This window comes from Panthera onca, chromosome D2 (genome assembly GCF_046562875.1).
Source record: "Panthera onca isolate mPanOnc1 chromosome D2, mPanOnc1 haplotype 2, whole genome shotgun sequence".
Taxonomy (NCBI): domain Eukaryota; kingdom Metazoa; phylum Chordata; class Mammalia; order Carnivora; family Felidae; genus Panthera; species Panthera onca.
Window position 1 is genome coordinate 77518927 of NC_138349.1, and position 13899 is coordinate 77532825.

General features: G+C 41.3%; 1 protein-coding gene across 4 annotated transcripts in view; it reads left to right on the forward strand.

The window, feature by feature from the left end:
* The window catches only part of RYR2 (ryanodine receptor 2), a 755762-nt gene that overhangs the window by 411761 nt on the left and 330102 nt on the right, over positions 1-13899 (forward strand). For all 4 annotated transcript variants that reach the window (XM_081790553.1, XM_081790554.1, XM_081790555.1 and 1 more), the window contains exons 18-20: positions 11035-11153; positions 11500-11633; positions 13116-13357. In XM_081790553.1, coding sequence (XP_081646679.1) covers positions 11035-11153; positions 11500-11633; positions 13116-13357 — 495 coding nt within the window. The remainder of the gene's footprint in view (positions 1-11034; positions 11154-11499; positions 11634-13115; positions 13358-13899) is intronic.

Genomic DNA, 13899 nt, shown 5'->3' on the forward strand with positions numbered 1-13899 from the left:
TAATTCATTTTGAGTTAATTTTTCTGAGTGTTGTAGAGCAGGGGTCTAGTTTCATTGTTTTACTTGTGAATATCCAATTTCTCTAGCACCATTTCTTGAAAAGACTGCTTTTTTAAAATTTATACAAAGCTTAGGCAGATGCTATGATCATTTTACATTTCTGCCCAAAATAATAGTTCTCAATAAATATTTGCCGCTTTGAGGTGTCTTTTTGAAGAGCTCATTAATCTGTGTTTCTCTTGCCCTGGAGGATTTATTTTAAAAGTACTCAGATGTATATATCTTTGAACATTTTATTTAAAGGCCTTTAGAGCAATTAATTGCATCTGCCAGTATGTTTGTAGGCACTAATATTTCACAGAGAGGCATACCTTTCTTGTTTCTTGAACACTATAATGAGCACATTGTGTGGCCAAGGGAATATTTTTTTAAGTTTCTTTATTTATTTTGAGATAAAAAAAAAAGAGAGAGAGAGAAACAAACAGCAGTGGAGGGGCAGAGAGAGAGAGAGAGAGACAATCCCAGCAAGCTTCATACTGTCAGCCAGAACCTGAGGCAGCAGCTCAAATTCGGGAGCCGTTAAGATCATGACCTGAGCCAAAAATCAAGAGCTGGACGCTAAGGGGTTCCTGAGTAGGTCAGTTGGGTCACGATCTCACAGTTTGTGGGTTCGAGCCTTGCGTCAGTGTGGAGCCTGCTTGAGATTCTCTTTCTCTCCCTCCTCTCTCTGCCCTTCCCCTCCCCGTGCTCTTTCTCTCTCTCAAAAGAAATAAACTTTAAAAAAAAAAAAAAAAAGGAGTAGGACGAGTGAGTTTAGGCCACTGTGATGAGATGTCATTTGTATTACCTCAGTGGATTCCCAGGTACTTTGTGAGGTCAGTTCCATTATAATTTCCATTTTACCAATGAGGACTTTGAAGCTAGGAAGCTAAGAGGTATGATCTTTGCAAGGCCAAAGGAAAGTAATGCAGCCAGGACTGAAGTTTCGCGGTCTGGAAAGTTCATAAGAGCAGGAATGATGTCAAATTCTGTTCCTCTTTTTACTCCTATCTAGAACCTCACACGGCAGATAGCCCATTTAATGAACTAAGTGATAATTGAACAAATAAATGGGGGGAAACACCCAACAGTAACCAGCAAGATAAGAATATCTTCAAATTATTTGTGATTTCGTGTCTGGTGCTCAGCACTCCGTGGGTTTTGAGATATAGCAATTTATACAAATAAATATTTGTATAATGTCACATTTCTAACATTTAACTATGGTATCATAACTACCTTTAACTGACATTTTCTTTTCTTAACCATCTTTTACTCTTCTAGTTTGTCTGTCTTCGTAAAATATTGCTAAATTGAGAGCAGCACACCATCAGGAGCCTAGTTAAGTCTGAATAGTACATTATAATTGCATTGCTTATTTTATGTGTTATTTATTTTAGATAATATACCCCAGGAAGCTTTTGACTCCCATTCATCTTGTCTTCCAGTAAAATACCCTGAGTCTGTCTTTTTTGCCTATTTATTTTGCTAATGCATTCCTGATATTCTGCCCTTCTGTATATGAATAACAATGCGGTATACCTTTATCTTCATGAACTTCCACTTTTATTTTCCTAATTTTGTCAAATTGTGTTATATTTCAATCCTTGTCCCTTTTTCTCTCCCTTCTCAACTTCATGTTAGCTCAAGGTTTAATGAGCTAATTTTCTTCTGAAGCCTCAAAACCATTATAAAACTTTGAAGTATAGAAAATGATGTGTTTTCTCAACTTGGCTTGAGGCCGCATCTCTTGGCATTGTTATTTTCAAGACATGATATTTTCAGATTAAAAAAAAAAAACACTTTAATGTTTATTTTTGAGAGCGACACAGAGTAGGAGTCAGGGAGGAGCAGAGAGAGAGGGAGACACAAGAATCTGAAGCAGGCTCCAGGCTCTGAGCCGTCAGCCCAGAGCCGGACGTGGGCTCAAAGTCACAAACCGGGGGCGCCTGGGTGGCGCAGTCGGTTAAGTGTCCGACTTCAGCCAGGTCACGATCTCGCGGTCCGTGAGTTCGAGCCCCGTGTCAGGCTCTGGGCTGATGGCTCGGAGCCTGGAGCCTGTTTCTGATTCTGTGTCTCCCTCTCTCTCTGCCCCTCCCCCGTTCATGCTCTGTCTCTCTCTGTCCCAAAAATAAAAATAAAAAATTAAAAAAAAAAAAAAAAAGTCACAAACCGGGAGATCATGACCTGAGCTGAAGTCAGATGCTTAACTGAGCCACTCAGGCGCCCCCCCCCCTCCCATGACTCTATATATTTTCATATTGAAATCAACTCAGTCCATTTTTTTTTTGAAGGGGGGTGAGATATGGAAACCCTTTTTAGTGTTTTTCCTTTACAAGTTAGTGCTGTGTTATAGAAAGAAAGCAAAACGAACATTGCTTCTTTTGTCCCTTTCTATTTGCTTACAAAAGTTAAAAAGCACATTCATCAGTTTATCTCACACTGAAACTCAAATAGTTTCTTGACTTCAAGTTTGTACCCATTTTATTTATTATTATTTAATTCTTTTAATGTTTATTTATTTTTGAGAGACAGAGAGAGACCGCGTGAGCAGGGGAGGGGCAGAGAAAGAAGGAGACACAGAATCTGAAGCAGGTTCCAGGCTCTGAGAACAGCGAGATCATGACCTGAGCCGAAGTTGGACGCTTAGCTAAGCCACCCAGGCACCCCAATTATTATTATTTTTTTTTATGTTTATTTATTTTTGAGAGGGAGAGAGAGAGCAGAGGAGGGGCAGAGAGAGAGGGAGACACAGAATCTGAAGCAGGTTCTAGGCTCTGAGAACAACGAGATCATGACCTGAGCCGAAGTTGGACGCTTAGCTAAGCCACCCAGGCGCCCCAATTATTATTTTTTTTTATGTTTATTTATTTTTGAGAGGGAGAGAGAGAGCAGAGGAGGGGCAGAGAGAGAGGGAGACACAGAATCTGAAGCAGGCTCCAGGCTCCGAGCCATCAGCACAGAGCCCGACACGGGGCTCGAGCTCACGGACCACGAGATCATGCCCTGAACCAAAGTCAGATGCTTAACTGACTGAGCCCACCCAGGCGCTCCAAGTTTATACTCATTTTCAACAAACCACAGATTACTCTTACTTCTCTCAGTGCTTCAATCTGTGACATGCAGAATTCACTGTTAACATTAAGAAAGATGTGTTGTAATTATGGTCTATTTTGATTGGTTGCTCACCTCCTGCTTTTTGTTCGGCACGGGCCTAACACTGATTAGGGAGAGCAAACTAACCTCTCCACTGGCTCAAACTAGAAGTTTCTGCTACTTCTAGGTCCACATTCATGCCCAACCACCAAACAAGGACAGCTTGGTTGCAGTACATGATTATATCACTCATTGGCAGTTCCATTTAGATGAATGGAACAAGGGATGCCTGGGTGGCTCAGTCGGTTAGGCTTCTGACTTCGGCTCAGGTCATGATCTCATGGTCCGTGGGTTCGAGCCCCGCGTCGGGCTCTGTGCTGACAGCTCCGAGCCTGGAGCCTGCTTCCGATTCTGTCTCTTTCTCTCTTTCTCCACCCCTCCCCTGCCCATGCACTGTCTCTCTCTGTCTCTCAAGAATAAATAAACCTTAAAAAACAATTAAATGAGTGGAACAGAATAACAGAGACATGCCTTTAAAGGACTCCCTCAAGTGCGCGGGCCCAGGAACAAGTTAATATGTTTGTACATAACTCAGATCGTTTCTCTTCTGGCCTCACCTTTGGTATGTTGCAAAACTCCTCCCAAACTACTTAGACCTTCTGTCAACATGCAGCTAGCTGAACTTTTCTTCTGCCGTCTCCAACCGCTGCCCACTTTATTTTCATGTGTTTTTCTTTTTCATAATCTTAATACCCAGAGAAGGGGTTCCTGTCAAAGGAGTGCTTTCTGCCTTTTTGAACGTTGATTAGACATTAAGTCTACTTGGTATAATCTTTCATGGTATTTTTGGCTCAGCAGTCCTGTTGTCCCCAGAATGTAGAGCTGTCTTACAGTTTTGTCTTTGTCCTAGTTGTGTCTCCCTATCTTTCCCTCGGTGTCTAACAGACCAGTCTAATTTCCCCTGGATTTGCTAATTTAACTGTTTTATTTTAAAATCTAGCATCGATTTCATTTCTTCACGCTGATCAATAAATATATTCCCTGAACTTTCCTGGTGATCAGTGTTGACCATTCAGTATTTCCCTACCTTTCCCTGATTTAAAGTTTTTAATCTCTGTTTCAAAAGAAGCATATTTCTAATGTTTCCTTGATGATCCTTTTTCTAAATTTCATTTCTCATTTATGTTATTTTGTTGCAACCATAAAATAATTGCAGATGCTTATATAGCTTTCTAAAAGCTTTCCATGTGTTACTCCTTAAAACAGCCCCCCACCTCCCCCCTCCAGAGTGGGTACCATTATTCTAATTCTATTTTAGAGATGGGGGCTCTGGGTAGCTCCTGGGTAGCTCAGACGGTTAAGCATCCAACTTCAGCTCAGGTCACGATCTCATGGTTTGTGAGTTCGAGCCCTGTGTCAGGCTCTGTGCTGACAGCTCAGACCCTGGAGCCTGCTTCGGATTCTGTGTCTCCCTCTGTCTCTGTCCCTCTCCTACTCGTGCTCGGTGGCTATCTCTCAAAAATAAAAAATGAAAAGTAAAAAGTTAAAAAAAAAGAAAGAAAGAAATGGTGACTCTGGGACACAGAGAGGTTAAGTAACTTGCCTAAAAATTTGCCAGGACTCTACTTTGGCACATTGGCTGGAGTCCATGGTTATAACCACTATGTAATATGACAGGATAATAGTAATACCTGTTACTATTATAATTCTTCAATAAGCCTAGTAAATATCCAGTGCTCCAGTCCCCTTATCAAAGGATAACAGTCCATAACATGCGTCATTATTGCATGCAGGAACAGTCTCCTGTAACCCCTATAGACAGCTCTGGCTTGTGTGTTTCATGTTCTGTGTTGTCATGTTATTTCCCAGTGTCTTTCCCCCACGTCTTTTTACTTGAGTCACTTTGTTTACATTTAATTATCCAAGGTGGAAAATACAACTTCCCTTATTTCCGTTTGCCCTCATTGAGCCTTGGGGATATTACTAATAAGGTCTGACCAAAAAGTTACAAAGGATTTTTGGGGGCACCTGGGTGGCTCAGTTGGTTAAGCAACCGACTTCAGCTCAGGTCATGATCTCGCCATTTCTGAGTTCAAGCCCTGCGTCGGGCTGTCTGCTGATAGCTCAGAGCCTGGAGCCGGTTTCAGATTCTGTGCCTCCCTCTCTCTCTCTGCCCCTTCCCCACTCCTGCTTTGTCTTGCTCTCTCAAAAATAAATAAACATTAAAAAAAATTTTTTTTAAATGTTACAAAGAATTTTAACTCCTAGGTAGGGAAAAAAATAGAAAAGCAACCTATGATTTGAATAATGTGGAATTTGTGGTTTCTCTAATCGTGACTGTTGCTGACCCTGCAAGTGGATATTGCAGTTCTGTGTGCGTTACCTGCACTGTGTCCAGTGTTTCTGTCACTGAGGGACAGTCTGATTCATACCGATTAGCACCCAGGTTGAAGCCTTCTCTTTGCTCGCCTCTTAGACTAAGAGGCTTCCGTGTAGAAATTGTCAGCTGAGGCCGTGTGCTCTGTCAGAAGGCTGTCCGGGATCCTTACCCATGCGTAGAGCAGAGATGTAAAAGAGAAGTCCTTTCCCAAAGCTGAATAGTGCCCACATGTGCAGTGACAACTAGGTTCCCTCTAAACCCACATACGCCTCGGTGTTCTGAGATTATAATTTTTATATTTGCAAAACACGCGTGACTGTGGTTGAGAAAACACTTTCTGGAGAGGGCGTGTCGGCATCGTCTCTCCATTCTTCACTGGTCTTCCTTGCCCCACACTAGCCCCCTGTGCCTGAGCGGCTGCCGGTCTGGTTCTGTATATATTTTGCTCAAATGTGCAAGACTTACCATGAACTCGTGCCTACCGAGGATGGGGCGAGATCCCTAGGCTCGATTCTTCCTGGTATGTGACGTCAGGCCAAATATAGCACTTCTGTTCCGTGGTTTGTTTCCGTACAGACGCTCAACAAGTTTTGTTCAACCTTGGACCACCCTGCGCATGACCCATGGTAGCACTCGGATGCTTCCAGTACCATGAGGTTCTTTCCAGACATTTTATTACACCCTCAGAGATCTTTCTTTCTCATGAACCCTATAAACAAAGTTACAGCCACAAAAGTTTTAAGGCAAATAGCTAAATATTTCACGTATATTACATATAGAGCTTACACCATTAATTTTGAATTTTGTGTATGACCCCCACAGAAATAGACTAAAGCCCACAAAAATTCTTGTTATTCAGTAAGTCAAAATGTTCCCTATTGAAATTAAAGCACAAGTAAAGTAATCCTGGAACTAAGAAATCTACATTTTCCATCTGTGTTCTGTCATCTGTCTTCCTACCTTAAAAAATGTATTTTAATATTAAAGTTTCCAGATGTAAAATATGCCAAAGTAGCTATTTTATATAGTCTTCACAATAATGACTCTTGTTATATTGGGTAAACCTATCATAGGCTTATTTAGTTTAAACTGAAGGTGTATACTAATAGTCCGTTTATATTCATTCACTTATTCAGTTGGCAAACATGAGATGGGGCTCCCTGGGCCAGACTGTGATGGATGACCAGGAAGCAGATTTCAACACACGTCTGCTCTCCAGAGCTCGTTCTCCAGTGGGAGATTGAAATGAGCATAAATTATTTTAATACAGTGTGATCAATCCTACAAAGAAAGAATAATTCATTCTAGGGTGTTGGTAAAATCCCACTGAGTGAGGTGACTTTCTGACTTTGCAAGATGATTCCCATTCTGCAGCCCCAGAAGAAGGGAGTGTATTTTAGTCTGAGAATAACATGTGAAAACATGGAAGGTGGGGCAGAGCCGACAGGCTCCCCCTGAGCCTGACAGGCCTTGACTGCCAATGATGTTACTGCCTGGAACAGTGCCTGGTAGCTACAAAATAAATGTTTGTAACGTGCAAATGTATTGTAAATATATGAGCACCTAAGCATATTTATAGTATGTAGTTTGAAGTAAGAGTATATTTTAACCGTCCTTTGTAGGAGGAGTTGGTGGGAGATGAGGCAGTAGAGGAGGGTTGGGTCATCTAGGGAAGGAGCTGGCATACAGGGGAATGGGCTTTGACCTTAGATGGAACTGGAAGCCAGAAATTCAGAAATGAGGGAATTTTTTAGCTTGGACTTAGACTTGGCTTTTAGAATGGGCCGTGGACCAGAGAAGCAGTTACATGTATAGATACAAAAACGGTATTGTATATTCAGTTTGGGAAGAGTTGAGTTGGAGGCACTTGGAGACCATTCTGGTTGAAATGTCCACGAGATGATTAGGAAGTGGTACTTGAAGTCAACTGGGAATAGTTAACCTGAGTTCTTGTTGCCCCTCACTAAGCCATACCATACATAGTCCTTACGTAAACTCTTACAATTCGGGTGCTCTGTGTGTGGGAAAGGGTAGGTTTGTTTATGCTTATTCTAAATTTTATGAAATGAGGGACACCTGGGTGGCTCAGTTGGTTAAGCGTCCAACTTCAGGTCATGATCTCACAGTTTGGGAGTTCAAGCCCTGCATCGGGCTCAGTGCTGACAGCTCAGAGCCTGGAGCCTGCTTCCGAATCTGTGTCTCCCTCTCTCTCTACCCCTCCCCTGCTTGTGCTCTGTCTCTGTCTCAAAAATAAACAAACATTAAAAAACATAAAAAAGATCGGGGCGCCTGGGTGGCGCAGTCGGTTAAGCGTCCGACTTCAGCCAGGTCACGATCTCGCGGTCCGTGAGTTCGAGCCCCGCGTCGGGCTCTGGGCTGATGGCTCGGAGCCTGGAGCCTGTTTCCGATTCTGGGTCTCCCTCTCTCTCTGCCCCTCCCCCGTTCATGCTCTGTCTGTCTCTCTCTGTCCCAAAAATAAATAAAAAACGTTAAAAAAAAAAAAAAACATAAAAAAGAAGCTCTGTGTACTCATTTCCTGGAATTCATGAAATATGGGAAGAGAAGTATCTTGATCCAGCAGCAACAGCACGAGCACTCTGGTGTACTAACTCCTGGTGTTTTTTTAAAGTACGTATTTTATACATAACATATTTGACATAGTTGCAGTCATAATGCATATCCCATTGGGTGTCTACTCTTGAAAGTTTACATTATACGTTATGTATTTTGCATGTTCTTAAAATTTTCACTAAAATCATTTCTGTAAACTTATTAAAACTTACAAATTCAGGTTGCTTTTTCTTATTAGTTTGCATATGTGTATGTTTGACAACGTATTGTATATTCTGGTAATATGGTTATGATCTACCAAGCTTTAAATTTTTTCCTTGAGAATCTGGCAATAAGTGTTATGCACTGTTCCCATTTCTGGGTCTTATTCAGTGTGTTTAGAATTCAGTCATCAAATCATCTTTAGGAAAGTGTTGCCATTATAATATTTGTTAAGCCTTGTTCCTCTGTCTCTTTTTTCCAGACATATGTTGGCATGATTTACATATACACACAATAGAGTCCTTCTAACTGGTATTTTTTTTTTTTTTTTTGAAAATGAATCTTTTGCTATTTCCAAATTGTTATCTTTTAGGAATTTCTTACCACAAAAAATAAAATTTTTTATTTTTATTCCATAAAACATTTGCTATTAATTCCAACAGTTGAAAATAAAAGTCGTTTCCTCTGACCTTTCACTATCAGACTTGAGGTAGTCAATCCTTTCCGACTAAGTAGATTATTTGTTGGATATGATGTAGCAGCATTAAAGAAACATATTTGATTGAATGTTAAGCCCCAAACTCTGGAAGCCTTCTATTAAAGTCTGCAGAATATGAGAAGAATCAGATTTATTTTCGTATGGCCATTCCTGCATTTTGTGATATGTGCTGTGCATTTTCAAACTCTAGTCTTAAATCTTTTCTCATATATTCAAGGTTTTGAATGCTGTTGGTTTTCACGCGTACTTACTGACAAAGAGAATTTATTTTTCTTGGTCTTTTACTTGCCAGGAAATATATGATGCTCTATGGACCGTAGGGCTCTGACTTCGCAGCCTCAGCCCTACCTCTTTAATGCAAAAGCAGCTATTGAGGAAATGTGAATAGATGAGTGTGGAGACACAGTACAACTTTCTTTTTTTTTAATTTTTTTTAATGTTTATTTATTTTTGAGAGAGACAGAGTGCAAACGGGGAAGGGGCAGAGAGAGAGGGAGACACAGAATCTGAAGCAAGCTCCAGGCTCTGAGCTGTCAGCACAGAGCCTGACGCGGGGCTCGAACTTACAAACTGCGAGGTCATGACCAGAGCTGAAGGCGGACGCTTAACTGAATGAGCCCATTTGCAAATATGGGCAGCTGCCATGGGTTCTGCAGTAATAGGTAACAGGGAACAAACAAAGACGTCAGGCTAAAATATGACCAATCTACTAAAAACGCTCTTCCCTCTCTATTATTTTAGTTTATTTTAGCTCAGAATGAGTTTTATTCTCCATTTTTGATACCAGAAGCTTTCAGTTTAAGTACCCTTACAGAAACATCTTCTTTAACTACCCATCAGCTTGTATTATTTTCTCCTATCTTGGATTTTTAACTGGCATGGAGTGTTGGAACACAGAGGTCGATTTCGAACTACACCAAAAAATGAACTCATATTTGGGTGGTTTTTTTTTTAACTGAACATACATTCATACCTCAACAAATTAAGTCATTAGTGTAGAAATTAGCATTACTAGCCCTTGTCCGATAATGGATTGGGGTTTGGATCAAGTATAAGTTGTGACAGCCACGTTCGACCATTACTTCCACATTCTGCCATTTGTAAGCCTGTGCGCTTTTCTTTTCCAAGAAAGTGAACTCCGCTGGAGATGTATACGCCTTTCTGCGGATTTCCCTTGGGCCCTTCGTGACACCTTGTATCTCTCAGATCACATTTTCTCAGTGTTCTATCTAATTACTACAGGTGGCCTGCACTCTCATTAGGGACAAAGCAAGCTTGCTCGGAAACCATGAATACGTATGTACACATTCAGCTTTCCAAATTCACACTAAACATTCCGATCCAAAAATTATTTTCTGTTCTCTTTCTTAAATTTTAAGATAAGAAAGGGTAAATTCCATTTTATCTTAAGATACCGCCATCCTTAATCAGGTTTTGTATGTTGTATAGTTCTCTGTATTTTTGTATTCTGTTGTTTTGCCAACTGAGAAACGTTTTCTGCCATTTACCTCCAGGGGAATGTAATGATCTGTGTGGGTTAGAATGCATTGTTGTAGGGTTATATATATTTTTTTTTAATTTTTTTTTAACGTTTATTTTATTTTTGAGACAGAGAGAGACAGAGCATGAATGGGGGAGGGTCAGAGAGAGGGAGACACAGAATCTGAAACAGGCTCCAGGCTCTGAGCCATCAGCCCAGAGCCCGATGAGGGGCTCGAACTCACGGACCGTGAGATCGTGACCTGAGCCAAAGTCGGCCGCTTAACTGACTGAGCCACCCAGGCGCCCCTGTAGGGTTATATTTTTAATGCTGGGAAACTTCATAAGCTGGTCCTAACCTACCATCTACCTGTACTGTCCTCTACTTGCTCGTACTCCAGGCACCCCAGGTATGCCCACCATTCAAGAATTCACTCAGCCTTGTACCACCTTAACCTTCCTGTCTGGAAAATGGTCATGAATGTGTTCTCTGAGGCTCCACTTAAGGATGCTTTCTTTTGTACCTCCCCAGGCAGAGTTACCTGCTTACTCTGCTAACACTGGCTTTTCCTCATTAAACTAGGACTTCATCATCTTTAGTGATCAGTCCCCTGTCACAAACATCACCTGTCCCTTATCAGAGTGCCTTGTGACAAGCACATTGAGTGCGTAATAATTACATTTTGCAGAATGAACACATGAAGGAAAGGTAAGACACTGCTCATCGCAGACTCTTTAATCATATTTTCCTTCTTGATTTTCTCTTTAGGTATTCTTGAAGTTTTGCACTGTGTGTTAGTAGAAAGTCCAGAAGCCCTAAATATTATCAAAGAAGGACACATTAAATCCATAATCTCCCTTTTAGACAAGCATGGAAGAAACCACAAGGTAAGGGAAGCATTTTACTGCCATGAATGAACTCTGGCATGCTTTTAAATACATTTTTAAAATAAGAGAACTTATAAAAGGTGTTTCAAGTGATTCATGAGTATTTTTCATTTCTCAGTTGCAATCATAATATTATTTAGCACTTATTTTTTTTAGCACCAATGGGGCACCATGCAATTCTCAGTTGGTATGTAAGAGAAACTTGTAAAGTCCACTTGTGAGTGGACTCATGGCTGCCATGCTCAAACGGCTGGGTCAGAGGGAATGTGTTTGTGTTCACAAAAAGTGCTGGGATACTTGAATCTGAGAAGGGACTTAGTCAGCTGGAAGTGATTGCTCTTTTCAGGTTCTGGACGTCTTGTGCTCTCTCTGCGTCTGCCACGGAGTAGCGGTCCGTTCCAACCAGCATCTCATCTGCGACAATCTGCTGCCGGGAAGAGATCTGCTTCTGCAGACACGTCTTGTAAACCACGTTAGCAGGTAGATTCACAAGGACAACGTCACCAAATAGGCGGCATAACAGAGCGATTCATGTTCTGGCTCTATAGCTAAGGCATCGTATGGTCCATTTGTTTTATTAGGATATTTTACGTATTCCCCCAGCAAATAGTGCAGTTTTTCTATCAGTCAGATGGTATAATAATCATAATCATAATCATAATCATAATCATAATCATAATCATAATAGGTGAACCAAGCAGAATATGCATTTACCCCAAAGATGTAAGCTTTCATCCACTCTCATGGTTCTCACTGATGTCCTTGGGAGCGGGCTGGCCTTTATACAAGGACAGAGTTGTATATACTTATGTTTTGTACTTTCTTAGAATATGAACAAAAGCACTACACTTCAATGCCAGTGTTGAAGTGGCCACTGTGTATAATAAAAAAGTTGAATCGGGATGTCCAACATATGATAAATACCATAAAAAAAAATAAAGCTGCGTTTTTGGTTAGCTATTCCCTCCAGGGTTATCACACATCCCTTGACTACTGTATGCCAGACACTATTCCATGGACTTTCTATGTATTCCACACCGTGTTTGTACAAGGTTCAACTAGTCCAGCGGGGTACCGTTATGTGCATTCCATAGATTAAAATGTTGGACTGGAAATAGAGCTCAAGTCTAACTGTGGAGACTGAGCTCTTAAACACCGAGCCATGCTGCCTTCCTTATACAAAGTATAATAATAGTAATAATAATAATAATAATAATAATACAGATTACAATTAAGAAAATAGTATGTGTGATAGTAATAATTTTGATATACTGTATCTAGCAGCTATCTGGGAACTGTCCCCCACCTTACCCTGTTTGAAACAAAAATGTAGGGTTTGGTGTATATTTCTATATTGTGTTTTTTAACACAAGTGATTTAAGAACTTTCTGAGTGGCTGCTTGTATAATAGACATGCTGTTATTGAGAGGTATTTCCTGAGATTGTCACTAATCTTTACCGTTCACATAGGGTCTAAGTCCCTCAGGAAGCAGAATTAAATGCAACTCCCTAGAAATCCCTCTGCCCTCAGCAAGGCATAGAGAACAACAAAGCTGATTATCACTCTGGTTCCTTTACCAACAAGATGGCTTGCTTCAGCCTCGTTCCCTATCTGACACAGAGCTTAGTTAGGGAAAATGTCTCAGTGTCCTGAATTAATAATGCCATGGATCCAAAAGGCCTGTGATACTGAGTGTCCCATCTTGAACATGATCAGTGATATGAAATGTGCAGAAGAGCAACGAAGAAACCATAATCTTAGACTCCTGAGCGATATTTCCAAGTAATCCGAAAAGCAAGCACCAGTTGCCGACTGTTAACTCTAAGGCTGGCTGTCACCGCCTACCGCATCAGCGACTTAGTAATTTTGTAGTACTGGAGGAAAACATATATTTAACGTATTGCATCTTGGAGAAAGGTTTGTCCGGAGTTTCTCATGTGCTGTTTGTCTCTCTTTAAAAGCATGAGACCCAATATTTTTCTGGGCGTCAGTGAAGGGTCCGCCCAGTATAAGAAGTGGTACTACGAGCTGATGGTGGACCACATGGAGCCGTTCGTGACTGCCGAAGCCACTCACCTGAGGGTGGGCTGGGCGTCCACCGAAGGGTACTCTCCCTACCCTGGAGGCGGTGAGGAGTGGGGTGGCAATGGAGTTGGAGACGATCTCTTCTCCTACGGATTTGATGGCCTTCACCTCTGGTCAGGTCAGCACCCTCTGTGTCTTCCCCCCCCCCCCCCGCATCCGCATGAGAAATCTGTTGCCCTTGCTCTGTGTTTCCGAAAGCTATCGGTGCTGTGTGTATAATCAAATACGTTTATTATTCAGAAATTTAACATGGAGGGGCGCCTGGGAGTGGCTCAGGCGGTCAAGCGTCCGACTTCGGCTCAGGTCAAGATCTTAGGGTCTGTGGGTTTGAGCCCCGTATCAGGTTCCGTGCTGACAGCTCGGAGCCTGGAGCCTGCTTCGGATTCTGGGTCTCTCTCTGTCTCTGCCCCTCCCCCATTCACAGCCTCTCTCTGTGTCTCAAAAATGAATAAACGTTTAAAAAATTAAAAATAAAAAGAAATTTAACATGGAAACAATGAGTGAGAATGTTAAATGAAACTCAGAGGGAGAGAAAGAAAACTCTTACAATTATAGTACATTTCCAAAAGACTGTACCGTTGATGAACAGTGTGTTAGAAAAGTGGGGTTTGATTCACAAATCAAGTGCAAAAAAGAAAAAAAACAAATGTATGTGTTTCC